A 14,106-nucleotide genomic window follows, 5' to 3' on the forward strand; every position below is an offset into this window, starting at 1 on the left:
GCATCAAAGATACTGTCCTTGTAGTTGAGAAGCTTTTAACTTAGTTATAGATACAGGGCATTTACAATGTAAAGAAATCCCCTCTAGGTACCACAGAACAAAATATGTGACTCTGTGAGCTCCCTGGGGACAGACAGAACATGCCTTATAAATCATCTAGTATAGGGGTAGCTGAATTCATAATTCAATCAATAACTAGTAATTTAAGTCTCCATATCAATTTATAGGTACTTAACAGGTTCACTTTTGTCTATAAAATAACTTAGTAATTAATCTTTTTATTTATAAACATTTCATGCTGCCCTGTTTTAGGCAGCTACAGAAACTTAGACTTTTTGTTTTATACTGTTTTATATTTGTTTTTGATATGGTGTAAGTAAGCAAGTAAGTTAACAGTGTTTATTAAATGCTTGTTTAGGATTTTGAAGTGCATTTTAATATATTTTATTAAGCTCCAGTCATTTAAAATCATATGCATTCTACAAATGCTAGACGAGTACATCATTTGTATCTTAATAAACATTTGTAGGCATCTCTCTGTGTAACTGAATACCTTAGTTTATGTGCATATCACCACTATGGAGGCTCACACATTCAGGTCTTATTGGATGAGTGAGGGCAACCAGTGAAATGAGGGGCCTTCACTCACTTAACCTCTGCAGATTTTGATGCTTTTAGCAATTCCTTTCTTATAACTTCACCTCTCTAGTTATTTTTTGTACTTAGACACTTTCTACTTTCTTTTTACACTCTCCCTTGATAATTTCTTCTACACCTGCACTGTCAAAATTACTTAAGTTTTTCTCCTTTACACCAGTCCTGAATCTAGCCCAATGTCCAACTGGCAAGGCAAACTCAACACATTTAAAAGGGAACTCAGTCAGAAAGTAAGAAAATATTAAGTGGGGTTAGAATCAGAAAGCCTAGGTTCATACTCTATCGGCATAGTCTTAAAGCAGTTATTTAATCCATCTGAACGTTATCTGTAAAATAAGAAAAACGAAAGTCTATCACAAAAGGTGACCGCTAGGATTAGACAAGTTAATGTGAAAATCTTTAGTCCTTAATCTTTTTGCTCTTGTTTTCCTCATCCTGCCTACAAACCATCCTTTTCTTCTGACTCCTCCATTCCTGTTTGTAGTACTACCATTGTCTTAATCATGGAGGCACAATGAACCCTGAAGCCATTCTTGACTCTCTTTTCTTCCTCAATATTCATAATCTAATCAGTCTGAAGAAGACCCTCAGGTTCTCTCCATACTGTCTCTTGAATTCATTCTCTCCTTCTTTGTAACAAAATCACCTGCCCTCACAACCTTCCCCTTAGACTATTGCAGTATTCTAGCCTGGCGAATTTCATGGACAGAGGAGCCTGGCAGGCTGCAGTCCATGAGATCACAGAGAGTCGGACACAACTGAGTGACCAACACTTTCACTTCAGACTACTGCTACATCTAGTACAGTGGCTGTCTGTAGCGGGCACTCAGTACTCACCAGCCAGTCAGTAAAGACACCTAGTTTCCCATATGCTCCCTTCCTACACCAAGAACACTCTGTTAAAAACAACAAAAGCCTCTTGTACCAATTAGTTATCTTCCAAATTACATTTTAACTCTTCACCGACATTCAGTGCCCTTCACTGTATTGTCTCCAAATTACCTTAAACCTTTTTCAAACTGCTTCAGAGTCAGCTAAACTATGCATGCCTCACTGCTTTTGGAGAATACCTGGTACACCATCACATAGGGGGTTTTCTTTGTTTTGCTTCTTTCACCCAGAATGCCTTACATCCCCTGCCCTTTGTGAGGGATTTTCTTGTCAATGCCGTCAGCTGTAGTCATTGTTATTCTTCTTTTTGAATCTTCATAGCACTGAGTTGTATCTCTCTTATACTCTATAATTTTGCTTATACTTGGCCTATTACTTTTCCACTTTGTTGGTTTATAAACTCAGTGAATATAGAGACTGTATCTTTTTAATCTTTGAGTCTTTTCTATTTTGTTCACTTGCTCAGCAGTCATCCATTAAGCTTCTATCATAAGTCACATTCTATACTAGGTGCTAGTGGTAAGTGGGGCACTTAAGGGAGATGCTTTGATCTGAATTTTGAAGGACAGATAGATATTAACTATACAGAGAATTAGAGGAAGGACTTTGCAGGCAGAGGCAACAACACAGCATGTGAAAGGGTGTGTAAGTAGTATAATACATCTAGAGAGCTCAGTAGTTTCACATGACAAGGGCCTGATCATTAACAGTCTTACAGGCTAGGCTGGGTAGTTTGAATTTTGCCCTTAAATCTACGGGACTCTTTGAAGGAAAGGTGTAGCAGATTTCAATATTATTTTATACAAAGTCCTAGAGAGTCTTTATATCAGGATTTCAGGTTCAGACTAAAATGCAGATACCTCAAAGCAGTGATGACATGCTTCTCAGTGCTGCTGCTGCTAAGTCACTTCAGTTGTGTCCGACTGTGCGACCCCATAGATGGCAGCCCACCAGGCTTCCCCGTCCCTGGGATTCTCCAGGCAAGAACACTGGAGTGGGTTGCCATTTCCTTCTCCAATGCATGAAAGTGAAAAGTGAAAGTGAAGTCACTCAGTCCTGTCTGACTCTTAGCGACCTCATGGACTGCAGCCTACCAGGCTCCTTAGTCCATGGGATTTTCCAGGCAAGAGTACTGGAGTGGGGTGCCATTGCCTTCTCTGGCTCCTCAGTGCAGGTAGCATATATTCAGCTGTGAGAAGTTACCATCCTCCATGAGGTATTGATGATATTGTAAGTCTCATTAATTTTCTGTCAGCATAGGTCTGTTCTCCCTCCTCCAGCAGTATTCCAGCCTCTGAATGATGTTTCCCCATGCACACAGTGTGGCCAGGTGATTGAATTGCTTTATTTCTGTGACCCCAGATAGCATAGCCCTTATCCTCTTAGTACTAGGGTTCCCTGTCTCCAAGACTGTAGGAATTTCACATAAAGAAGGGGTCAACTGCTTAATTCCCAGACAAAGAAAAGCTCTATGAAAGGATCACACTACTTAGAGTTTCCTGTGCCATTTTGGTTCTTGCATTCCTGGGAGACCAGACTAGAAGCGAGTAACTGGCCATTCGTTGAACATGCAAGCAATAAAAAACAAAGGTTAAAGTCAAAGAAAGAGGATCCATCATGGAGTCAGAATGGCTCTTTCCTACAATTCCCACTGCCAATGTCCATTCCACAATGTTGTGGGAAAAGGCAGTGATGGCTTTCATCTGCTTCATCAGATGGATCTTTCTGGGAGTGCGCACCATTGGTGCCAGTGTTCCAGATGTTGAGATTTGTCTTTCTTTGTTTCTCTTTGGAAAAAATTTTGTATTTTTTCTTTTTTTTTACTTCTTTTTCATGAAAGTAACATTGGTTTATAACATTACTTGTTTCATGTGTACAACAGTGTACTTCTACTTTTGTATGCATTATAGCGTGCTCACCACCAAAAATTTAGCTTCCATCTGTCACCATACCATTACGTGCATGCTCATTCAGTTGTATCTGACTCTTTGTGACCTCATGCACTGTAGCCCACCAAGACCCTCTGTCCATAGAATTTTCCAGGCAAGAATACTGGAGTGGGCTGCCATTTCCTACTCCAGGATATCTTCCTGACCCAGGGACGAAACCTGCATCTCCTGCATTGGAAGGCAGATTTTTTACCACTGGAGTCACCATACAGTTGATCCTCCTTATCTTAAATTTCAAATTAATCTAAATTCTGTGCTACTGTAAGACAGGGCCAGAATTACTTTGAGCATGACCAGGTGAGGGCAGCAGAGAGCACATGAGTCCTTAGTTACTTTTTCTGAGATCTTCACATAGCAGGCCGCTACTTCTTCAATTCTTAGCTCAAATATCTTCTCCAAAGGTTCTACCCAAGACCTCTCTTAAGTATTCCATGCTCCATTCCTTACCCCAAACCTTTCTTTATTTGGAGCACTTGTCAGTTTATATATTTTATTTATTTTATTATGTCCTGTTTATTTTGTTGTCCAACTCCCTTGGAATTATAGGGTCAAGGAGAGCAGGGATCCTGCCTCTTTCACTTCTGTATCCCTAGTTATGAAGCTATGGCAATAGTCCAACTGAGAGGTGATGGTGATTTTAACTAGGATAATAGCAGTGGTGATTAAATAGAGTCATATTCAGGATGTATTTTAGATATAGAGCCAAACAGACTTGCTGAAGAGTTGGATATTGGTAAGAAAGAGTGGAGGCATGGTGTATTCCTGGGATTTTAACCTAAGCCACTAGTTAGATGGTGGTGCCGTATCCTGAGGTGGAAAACAGGAGGTGCAGGTTTAAAGGCAGGTGTGTGAGGTGAGTTAAATTTGAGAGGCCTATTACATGTTCCAGTGAACATAGTAAGCAAGTAGTTAGATGTTCAAATGTGGGTATATTCAGTTAAGTGGGGTAAAGGTAAAGCCTGAAAATAAAATGTTGGAATTTACTAGTATAATAAATATAGGTGTATGTGTGTGTGTGTATATATATGTACATATATATTTAAAATATATCTTGCCAAAGGCCCAAGTGAAATCACCTATTAATAGGGTTTATGGAGACCAAGAGGGGAGCCAGAGACTGATTCCTGGGGCAATCCAACATTTAGAAGTCTGTCAGAGGGAAAAAAGGCTGCAAATAAAATTATGAAAGAGTAGCCAATAAGATGCAAGCCAGAAGCGTGTAGTTTCACTGACTCCCCCAAAAGAAACTATTACAATATTGGAGGATTGCTCCATATCTTTTAGTCAGAACAAATATATTATTATTAATAAAGAGCTATTATTCTTCCCTGGTGGCTCAGATGGTAAAGAATTCATGTAGTACAGGAAACCCAGGTTCGATCCCTGGGTTGGGAATGGCAGCTTCTGGAGAAGGGAATGGCAACCCACTCCAGTATTTTTGCCTGGAGAATTCCACAGACAGAGGCTGGCAGGCTACAGTCCATGGGGTCTCAAAGTCTGACAGGACTGAACGAGTAACACTTTCACTTTCAGAGTTTAGCAGTTCTTTTATTGATTGTATAAGAAACAAAACAGCATGTATCTTTAGCAGAAACATAAAATATGGGCTATTACTTTTCTCATATGTAACTTTGTGTTCTCAACATTTTAAGGAAAGTCTGTTATTTTCTTTGTATATATTTTGTATTCCCATATAGGTTTAATTCCTGCTATGAATTAATTCTATCACGTTTTTGTACATGGGACTTCAGAACATATGGTATTACAGGAGTGAAAGTAAAACGTGTCATCAAGGTTAACAACCGTATTCTGAGACTAAAATTTGAAGAGAAATTCCAAAAGTTTTTGGACAATGAACATATGCATGATTCAGAGTAAGAAGCTAACTTCCATAAGAAACATTTTTACAATAGCCTGCTTTTATTTTGTAACAACAACAACAAAAAAAGTCTTTCTGGTTAAAAGTTTACAGTATTGAAAATATCCTTGTTAGTAAATAGTTCCTTTAATGCATCTTCCTGACTAGGATGACCTCATGGTTTATCCACACTGAAGCTCTTTTTGAGACTGATGAGGAGTGGAAATATAAGAATGACACTGGAACATCCAGCAAAAATGGGAAATATCCTGGCTAGGGCATATGGCCATCCTACCCGTGGCTAGGCTTTTTTGAAATCAATTCTAAAACTGTTTTTGTCTTAATTATTCTTAAGGAGCTATCAAAAGATGCTGGAATGCCTTTTTTATGTTTTTGATCCTGAAATTACCGTGAAGAAAAAGCATCTGCTACAAATACTTGAAAAAGGATTCAAAGACAGCGAAACAAGCAAGGTAGCATAAAATGTTATTCAAAATAATGCTTTCTTCCTAATGAATAAAGCTCTGCCACTGATTAAGCATAGTTTGATTCTCAATCCTTTCATTTATATTTATAGCAAACTTCTACTGTTTCACAAAAAAGTTAGTGCTATCCTGAAAAGTACAGTCCCTCAGTACTCAAGAGGGATTGGTTCCAGGACCTCCCACAAATACTGAAATCCAAGGATGCTCAAGTCCCTCATATGAAATGGCATTCTGTTGGCATATAGCCTGTGTACTTCCTTCTGTATACTTTAAATCACCTCTAGATTACTTATAATACCTAATATAATGTAAATGCTATGTAAAGAATTATAAATACAATATAAATTCTGTGTAAATAGTTGTGGAAGCAGGGCAATTTCAAGTTTTGCTTTTTGGAACTTTCCAGAATTCTTTTTTTTTCCCAAATATTTTCAATCTACAGTTGGTTGAATCATGAATTATTTTACCTTTATGATTGTCTATTTAATCTTCCTAGGCATCTTACATTTTATATTGTGATCCTTTTGTGAATCATCTTGAAATCCACTTCTTTAATCTGTTTTAAACGTTCCAAGGTCTCCATCTTGAAAAAATTCATTCACTTAACACTGCTGTGCTTTCTGTCATTCTGTTTTTCTCTTTATTTTTACTACCACCATTTCTTTATTCTCTGCTTCATCTTCCCCACCTTGATACTGATACTGCTTTATCTTTGATCACTCATGAGCTCCAAAACATCCAATCAACCTTTCTCACCCACTTGATGAGACAGCTGTAGTACAGGGCAGTGTTTGCTAATCCTTTTCTCATCATGGCACACATAACCTGAAAATATTGCTGCATTTGAATCCTGGCTTTCCTACTCACCAGCTGGGTGACTTCACCCCTCTGTGCCCACTTGAAATCCATTCTGGGAAATGAGGGTAATAATAGTATCTCCTTCACAGAGTGGTTAGGATATAGTAAGATATACACGATAAAGTTCTTGGATACTTGTTCATAGCATCATTAGTCACAATAGCCAAAAAGTAGAAAGAACTCAAATGTCCATTAACGGATGCAAGGATAAATAAAATGTGGTATATACATACAATAGAATATTATTCAGTCATAAGAAATGAAATTCTGATACATGTTATAGCATGGATGAACCTTGCAAACATTATATTAAGTAAAAGAAACAAGACACTATGGGACAAATATTGTCTGATCCTGCTTACATAAAATATCTAGAATAGACAAATTGGTAGAGACAGAAAGTAGACATTTCCAGGAGTTGGGGAGGATAGAGGGATGGAGAGTTATTGTTTAATGGGTATACAGCTTTAGTTTGGAATGAAATTCTGGAAATAGGTAGTGGTGATAGTTGTACAACATTGTGAGTGTACTAATGCCAATGAATTGTACACTTTAAAATGATAGCTTTTATCTTATTTTTTTTTTACCACAATAAAATTAAGATGGTATAGAAAAACCCTAACAAACTTTTTGGCCAACCCAGTAATTTCAAAACTTCGAAATAGTGACAAGGAGGAGCAGACCTGAGTCTAAATCATGACTTTGCAATTTCCGCTTCAGTCTTAGATAGATTATATAATCTCTCTTAGCTCTAGTTGTTTTTAACTGATAAAAACACATTTTGTTTCTTTTTTTTAAGAGCCGCTTTCACAGCAAGTAATATGAATATTCCTGATAAAATACTTTTAAAGAAATAACTCTAGTCACAATGCAAGCTAAAATTTCCATACATTCGTACAATCAGATATATCTGGAAAATAATGTATAGACTATTAGACCAGTTATTAGACTGTTTATTTAAATAAGAATCTTCAGTGTAATATCCACCAAATATTATATTTCATAGATCTATTTGCATATACATTTAAAATAGATTACATGAATGGTTTTATGGTATGAAGTTGTCCCTGAAGATTATCTGCTTCTTTGCAGTGAGTGACCTGAAGATTCCTTGCCCAGACACATGAACATAAAATGATAAACCATCTGTAGTAAAGTTGAAGTATTGTCAGTCTTATAAAAATTCTCAGACTTTGCTTTTTCTTTATAGCTGCCTCTCAGAAAAGAAGCTGTCATTCTTGCTAATAGCCTAAGTATATGTGAGTGTCCCAGAATTGAATTACTACAGCAAAAGTACAAGGATGAGAAGAAAAACTCTCTTGAGCATGAGCTCTTCAGACATGGTATTATAAATATGCAAAGTTTCTGAACTTTTAAGCTCTGAGTCTTCCAATTCATTAATTACTTTCATAACACTTTTGATGCTTGGTTTTATCAACCTGGGAAGTTTTCTGAAACCCCTTTTATTTAGGATTTACCAGTGAGGTAATACATGACTTTCTGATCTACTACTTTAGTCAGTCTGTCAATGAATATTTACTGAGTGATTATTATCAGCAACATCAATAGGATGAGATTCATTTGCTACTCATATTTAATCTCTCTTATATGAAATAAACAGTTTTCACAGTCTGCTTTTGTTCATTAAGATGTGTCCTAAAAATAGGTATATGTTACACACACTCACCATACAAACCCCAAATTCGCTGGAAAAAGAAAAGAGAACTCTGTCCATTTATGTAATAATCATCATATAAAGCACTCAGGAAGTCAGTCTTACTTGTCCTTAATTATCAAAATATAAGGTGGTAAGAAAATCTGGTTATAAATCTAAAATTGGCAAAAGAACTTTTCCCAGTCTCAGGGTCTTATTTCCAGTGAGTTGGCTCTTCACATCAAGTGACCAAAGTATTGGAGCTTCAGCTTTTCAGCATCAGTACTACCAATGCGTATTCAAAGTTGATTTCCTTTAGGACTGACTGGTTTGATCTTGCAGTCCAAGGGACAAAACAATTAGGTTCTCCCGATTTACATTTCATAGCTCGTACATAGTTTTAAGAAGTTACGTGAATACCTTATGCATAGTAATTTCAAGTTACTTCATAGGATTCAGTGACTCCTAGAGATTCCTAGTAGTTCGTGAATTTCGAGGTTCCTTAATAACTTAAGGGAAAAGAAATGTTCACCATTCAGTAGACATACTGAGTGCTATGTGCTAGATACTTATGATACAGAGATGAATTTTTACCCAGTTAACAAGAACAACAAATTTCTTAAATTCCTTCGTGAAAATATTGTTAAACATTGCCTTATTTCCTTCTTTCCTGTCTGTAAAGCTTTGCTTGATATAATCACAGGAATCCTCTTTAATAACCATTTTATTTATTCAACAAATATTTATTGAGCTCCTCTATTTTGGATCAAGCAGTGTGCTATGTGCTATATGGATATCTAGGATCCCTACCTTTACAGAATATACAATCAAGTCTGGGGGCAGTAAGGAAGGTAAAATTGGACAATTATTAAGATGAATTCGTGTTAAAATGTTTTGTTTTTTCATACTAGGCATCCTCCTGATTACCAAGGTTTTTCTTGGCCAGAGTGTTCAGGCTCATGATCAGGACTCCATCAGTCAAGCCAACTACCCAATGATTAATTCAGTGTTCATTCCTCGAAAATATTTACTAAGTATGTCTGCCATGAAATAAATCTTTTTTCATTTTTCTGACTACAGAATATTTTCATTTAATAAAGATGCTTATAATTTAACCTCTATCTAACAAAGCTTATAAACTTCTCTATAAAACCCTGTTCCTAGCCACTAATGAGCTTCTGTATTTCTCTTCCCTACTTCAATGACAGTTATATATTTCTGTGCATAGATATTTTATTTTGTAAAAGTTACTTTTATATTTTATACACACATATATATGTATAATATATTGTATGTATCTCAAAAGAGAGAACCCACCCAACTTTTAACAACAAAGTAATATGTTTAGAGTAATATATTTATCAAAAGCTATATGGTCAAATTCTGATTAGAAAAGTGAAAAAGTATGAAAAAGAAAAGGATATGAATAAAACTAAACCTTACTAGTCTGTTTAGTCAAAGGGTGACTAGTTTTGATAGAATTAGGAAATTGTCAAGGATGGTGGGAAGATAGAAAAAAACCTCAATAACATATTATTTGGAACGTACTGCTGTTGTTGCCGCTAAGTTGCTTCAGTTGTGTCCGACTCTGTGCGACCCCATAGACGGCAACCCACCAGGCTCCACCGTCCCTGGGATTTTCGAGGCAAGAATACTGGAGTGGGTTGCCATTGCCTTCTCTGTGGAATGTACTGAGTTTGTTGTTTATTAGTCTGTGTAAGGGTGAAAAGTGTATATTATGTTTCACTTTGAAGAGTGTTTATTTATTTTGCTTGTTTTTGTTATTTTATCCTAGATTCTATCATGGGACAAAGAAACTGTGATTGCAGTGTTCGGCAGTGCAAGTGGTTTGTCTTTGATCATGACCTTGTTTTGCCTGAATACATTGTGGAATTTGAGTACATTACAGTGGTATGAATGCATTTTTAAAACTGGAATTCCTTAAATGAGAACAGAACAGTCATTTGAAGTCTAATAATGTTATGTCAGGTTTATGTTATATTATATGTACAGGCATACCTCAGAAATATTGTGGGTTCAGTTTCAGACCCTGCAATAAAGTGAATATTGCAATAGTTAGTCACACTTATTTTTGGTTTCCCAGTGCATATGCCGACTGAGCGACTGAACTAAACTGAACTGATAAAACTTACTTTATACTTACTATAGTCTATTAAGTATGAAATGTCTAAAAAATATACATACCTTAATAAAAAAGTAGACTTTATGGCTGAAAAATGTGACTCATCATCTGAGCCCAGTGAGTCATAGCCTTTTTGCTGGTAGCGGATCTTAGCTGCATGTTGATGCCTGCTGACTTATCAGGTGCTAGTTGCTGAGGCTAACTGGTGGCTGTGACAATTTCTTAAAATAACCTAACAATGAAGTTTGCTACATCTGTTGTCTTTTCCTTTCATGAATGACCTATCTGTAGCATTGCAGTGCTGTTTGATAGCATTTTACCCACAGAACTTTTTTCAGAATTCCACTGCTTTATCAACTAAGTTTATGAAGCATTCTAAATCCTTTGTTGTCACTTCAACAATCTTCATAGCATCTTCACCAGGAGTGGAAAGCATTTTCTTCGCTCATCTGTTAAGAAGAAACTCCTCATCTGTAAGGTTTTATCATGAGATTGTAAGATTTCAGTCACATCTTTGGGCTCTATGTCTAGTTCTCTTGCTGTTTCTAAACTATATCTGCAAATGCTTCCTCCACTGAAGTCTTGAGAGAAAGAAAGTGAAGTTGCTCAGTCATGTCTAACTCTTTGCAACCCCAGGGACTGTAGCCTACCAGGCTCCTCTGTCCATGGGATTTTCCAGGCAAGAGTACTGGAGTGGGGTGCCATTTCCTTTTCCAGGGGATCTTCCTGACCCAGGGATCAGCTCGGGTCTCCCACACTGTAGGCAGTTGCTTTACCATCTGAGTCACCCAGGGAAGTCTTAACTTCTTTCATATTCCTATTAATGTTGATATTTTGAACTCTTTCCATGAATCATGAATGTTCTTAAAGACATATAGAATGGTAAATCATTTCCAAAAAGTTTTCAATTTCCTTTGCTCAGATACCTCAGGATAATCTCTATCTATGGCAGCTATTGTTGTTCAGTCACTCAGTCGTGTCTGACTCTTTGCAACTCCATGGATTACAGCACACCAGGCTTCCCTGTCCTTCACCATCTCCTGGAGCTTGCTCAAACTCATGTCCATTGAGTCAGTAATGCCATCCAACCATCTTGTTCTCTGTTATCCCCTTCTCCTCCTGCCTTCAGTCTTTCTCAACATCAGGGTCCTTTCTAATGAACTGGCTCCTCGCATCAATTGACCAAAGTATTGGACTTTCAGCTTCAGCATCAGTCCTTCCAATGAATATTCAGGACTAATTTCCTTTAGGATGGACTGGTTTGATTGCCTTGCAGTCCAAGGGACTCTCAAGAGTCTTCTCCAACACCACAGTTCAAAAGCATCAATTCTTCAGCACTCAGCCTTTTTTTATGGCCCAACTCTCACATCCATACATGATGACTGGAAAACCATAGCTTTGATCAGATGGACCTTTGTAATCAAAGTGATGTCTCTGGTTTTTAATGCACTGTCTGGTTTTGTCATAGCTTTTCTTCCAGGGAGCAAGCATCTTTTAATTTCATGGCTGCAGTCACCATCTGCAGTGATTTTGGAGCCCAAGAAAATAAAGTCTGTCACTTTGCCATGAAATGATGGGACTGGATGCCATGAGTTTTTTGTATGTTGTTTTAAGCCAGCTTTTTTCACTGTCCTCTTTCACCTTCATCAACAGGTTCTTTAGTTCCTCTTTGCTTTCTGCCATAAGGGTGGTATCATCTGCATATCTGAGGTTATTGATATTTCTCCTGGCAATCTTGATTCCAGCTTGTGCTTCATCCAGCCTGGCATTTCTCATGATGCACTCTGCATATAAGTTAAATAAGCAGGGTGACAATATATAGCCTTGACATACTCCTTGCTCAATTTGGAACCAGTCTGTTGTTCTGTGCCTGGTTCTAACTGTTGCTTCTTGACCTGCATACAGGTTTTGCAGGAGGCAGGTCAGGTGGCCTGAAATTCCCATCTCTTGAAGAATTTTCCACAGTTTGTTGTGACCCACACAGTCAAATCTTTAGCCCAGTCAATAAAGCAGAAGTAGATGTTTTTCTGGAATCCTCTTGCTTTTTCTATGATCCAGTGGATATTGGGAATTTGATCTCTGGTTCCTCTGCCTTTTCTAAGTGCATTTAGACATCTGGAAGTTCTCAGTTCACGTACTGTTGAAGCCTAGCTTGGAGAATTTTGAGCATTACTTTGCTAACATGTGAAATGAGTGCAGTTGTGCAGTAGTTTGAACATTCTTTGGCACTGCCCTTCTTTGGGATTGGAATGAAAAACTGGCAACTATAGCCTTATGAAATGTATTTCTTAAATAATAAGACTTGAAAGTAGAAATTAGTCCTTGATCCATGGGCTGCAGAAGGAATGTTATGTTGGTAAGCATGAAAGCAACGTAAATCTCATTGCACATCTCCACCAGAGCTCTTGGGTTACCAGGTTCATTGTCAATAGGCAGTAGTATTTTAAAAGAAATTCTTTTTTTTTTTTTCTGAGCAGTAGGTCTAGACAGGGGTCTTAAAATATTCAGCAAACCATGTTGTAAACAAATGTGCTATCATCCAGGCTTTTTTGGTCCCATTTATAGATCACAGGTAGAGTAGATTTAGCATAGTTCTTAAGTACTGTAGGGTGTCCAGAATGGTAGATGAGCATTAGCTTCAACTAAAAGAGCCCTTAACAAGAGAGACAGCTTGATCTTTGACTCTCTGAAGCTGAGCACTGACTTCAGTGCTATGAAAATTCTAGATGGCATTTTCTTCTAATAGAGTGCTGTTTCATCTATATTGAAAATCTACGTATTAGTGTAGTTACTTTATTAGTGATCTTAGCTAGATATTCTGGATATCTTGCTGCAGCTTCCACATTAGCACTTGCTGCTTCACTTTGCACTTCTATGTCATGGAGATCTCTTCTTTCCTTAAACTTCATGAACCAGGCTCAGCTAGCTTCAGACTTTTCTTCTGCAACTTTCTCACCTCTCTCAGCCTTCATAGAATTGAAAAGAGTTAGGACTTTTCTGTGGATTAGGCTTTGACTTAAGGAGGGGATATTGTGACTGATTTGATCTTCCATCCAGAGCACAAAATCATTTTCCATATCAGTAATAAGACTGCTTCACTTTTTTTACATTCATATATGTTCACTGGAGTAGTACTTTTAATTTTCTTCAAAACTTCTCCTTTGCATTCAAAACTTGACTGTTTGGAGCAAGAGGCCTAGCTTTCAGCCTGTCTCAATGTTCAACATGTCTTCCTCACTAAACTTAGTCATTCTAGCTTTTGATTTAAAGTGAGAGGTATGTGACTTTTCCTTTCACTTGAACAGTGAGAATCTGTTCTAAGGTTATTAATTGCCTAAATTTTAAGATTTAGGGAATAGGGAGGCCCAAAGAGAGGGAGAGAGGCAGGGAAATGGCTGGTCAATGGAGTAGTCCAAACACAGTTCACTGTATAATATGAACATGGTTTGTGGCAACCCAAAACCATTACAATAGTAACATCACAGGTCACCATAACAAATATAATCTTAGTGAAAAAGTTTGAAATATTATGACGATTACCAAATGTGACAGAGACATGAAGTGAGCAAATGCTGTTGGAAAATAGCACCAATAGACTTGCTTGATGCCTT

The 14,106-nt window shown here is 37.4% G+C and overlaps 1 protein-coding gene across 1 annotated transcript in view; it reads left to right on the forward strand.

Annotated features, from left to right (window-relative positions):
* LRRC9 (leucine rich repeat containing 9) overlaps window positions 1-14,106 on the forward strand; it is a 103,280-nt gene that overhangs the window by 31,405 nt on the left and 57,769 nt on the right. The window contains exons 10-14 of the mRNA XM_065940612.1: window positions 5,195-5,371; window positions 5,711-5,828; window positions 7,909-8,041; window positions 9,264-9,386; window positions 10,148-10,263. Of these exons, the coding sequence (XP_065796684.1) occupies window positions 5,195-5,371; window positions 5,711-5,828; window positions 7,909-8,041; window positions 9,264-9,386; window positions 10,148-10,263 (667 nt within the window). The remainder of the gene's footprint in view (window positions 1-5,194; window positions 5,372-5,710; window positions 5,829-7,908; window positions 8,042-9,263; window positions 9,387-10,147; window positions 10,264-14,106) is intronic.

This window comes from Muntiacus reevesi, chromosome 7, assembly GCF_963930625.1.
Source record: "Muntiacus reevesi chromosome 7, mMunRee1.1, whole genome shotgun sequence".
In the NCBI taxonomy this organism is placed as follows: Eukaryota; Metazoa; Chordata; class Mammalia; order Artiodactyla; family Cervidae; genus Muntiacus; species Muntiacus reevesi.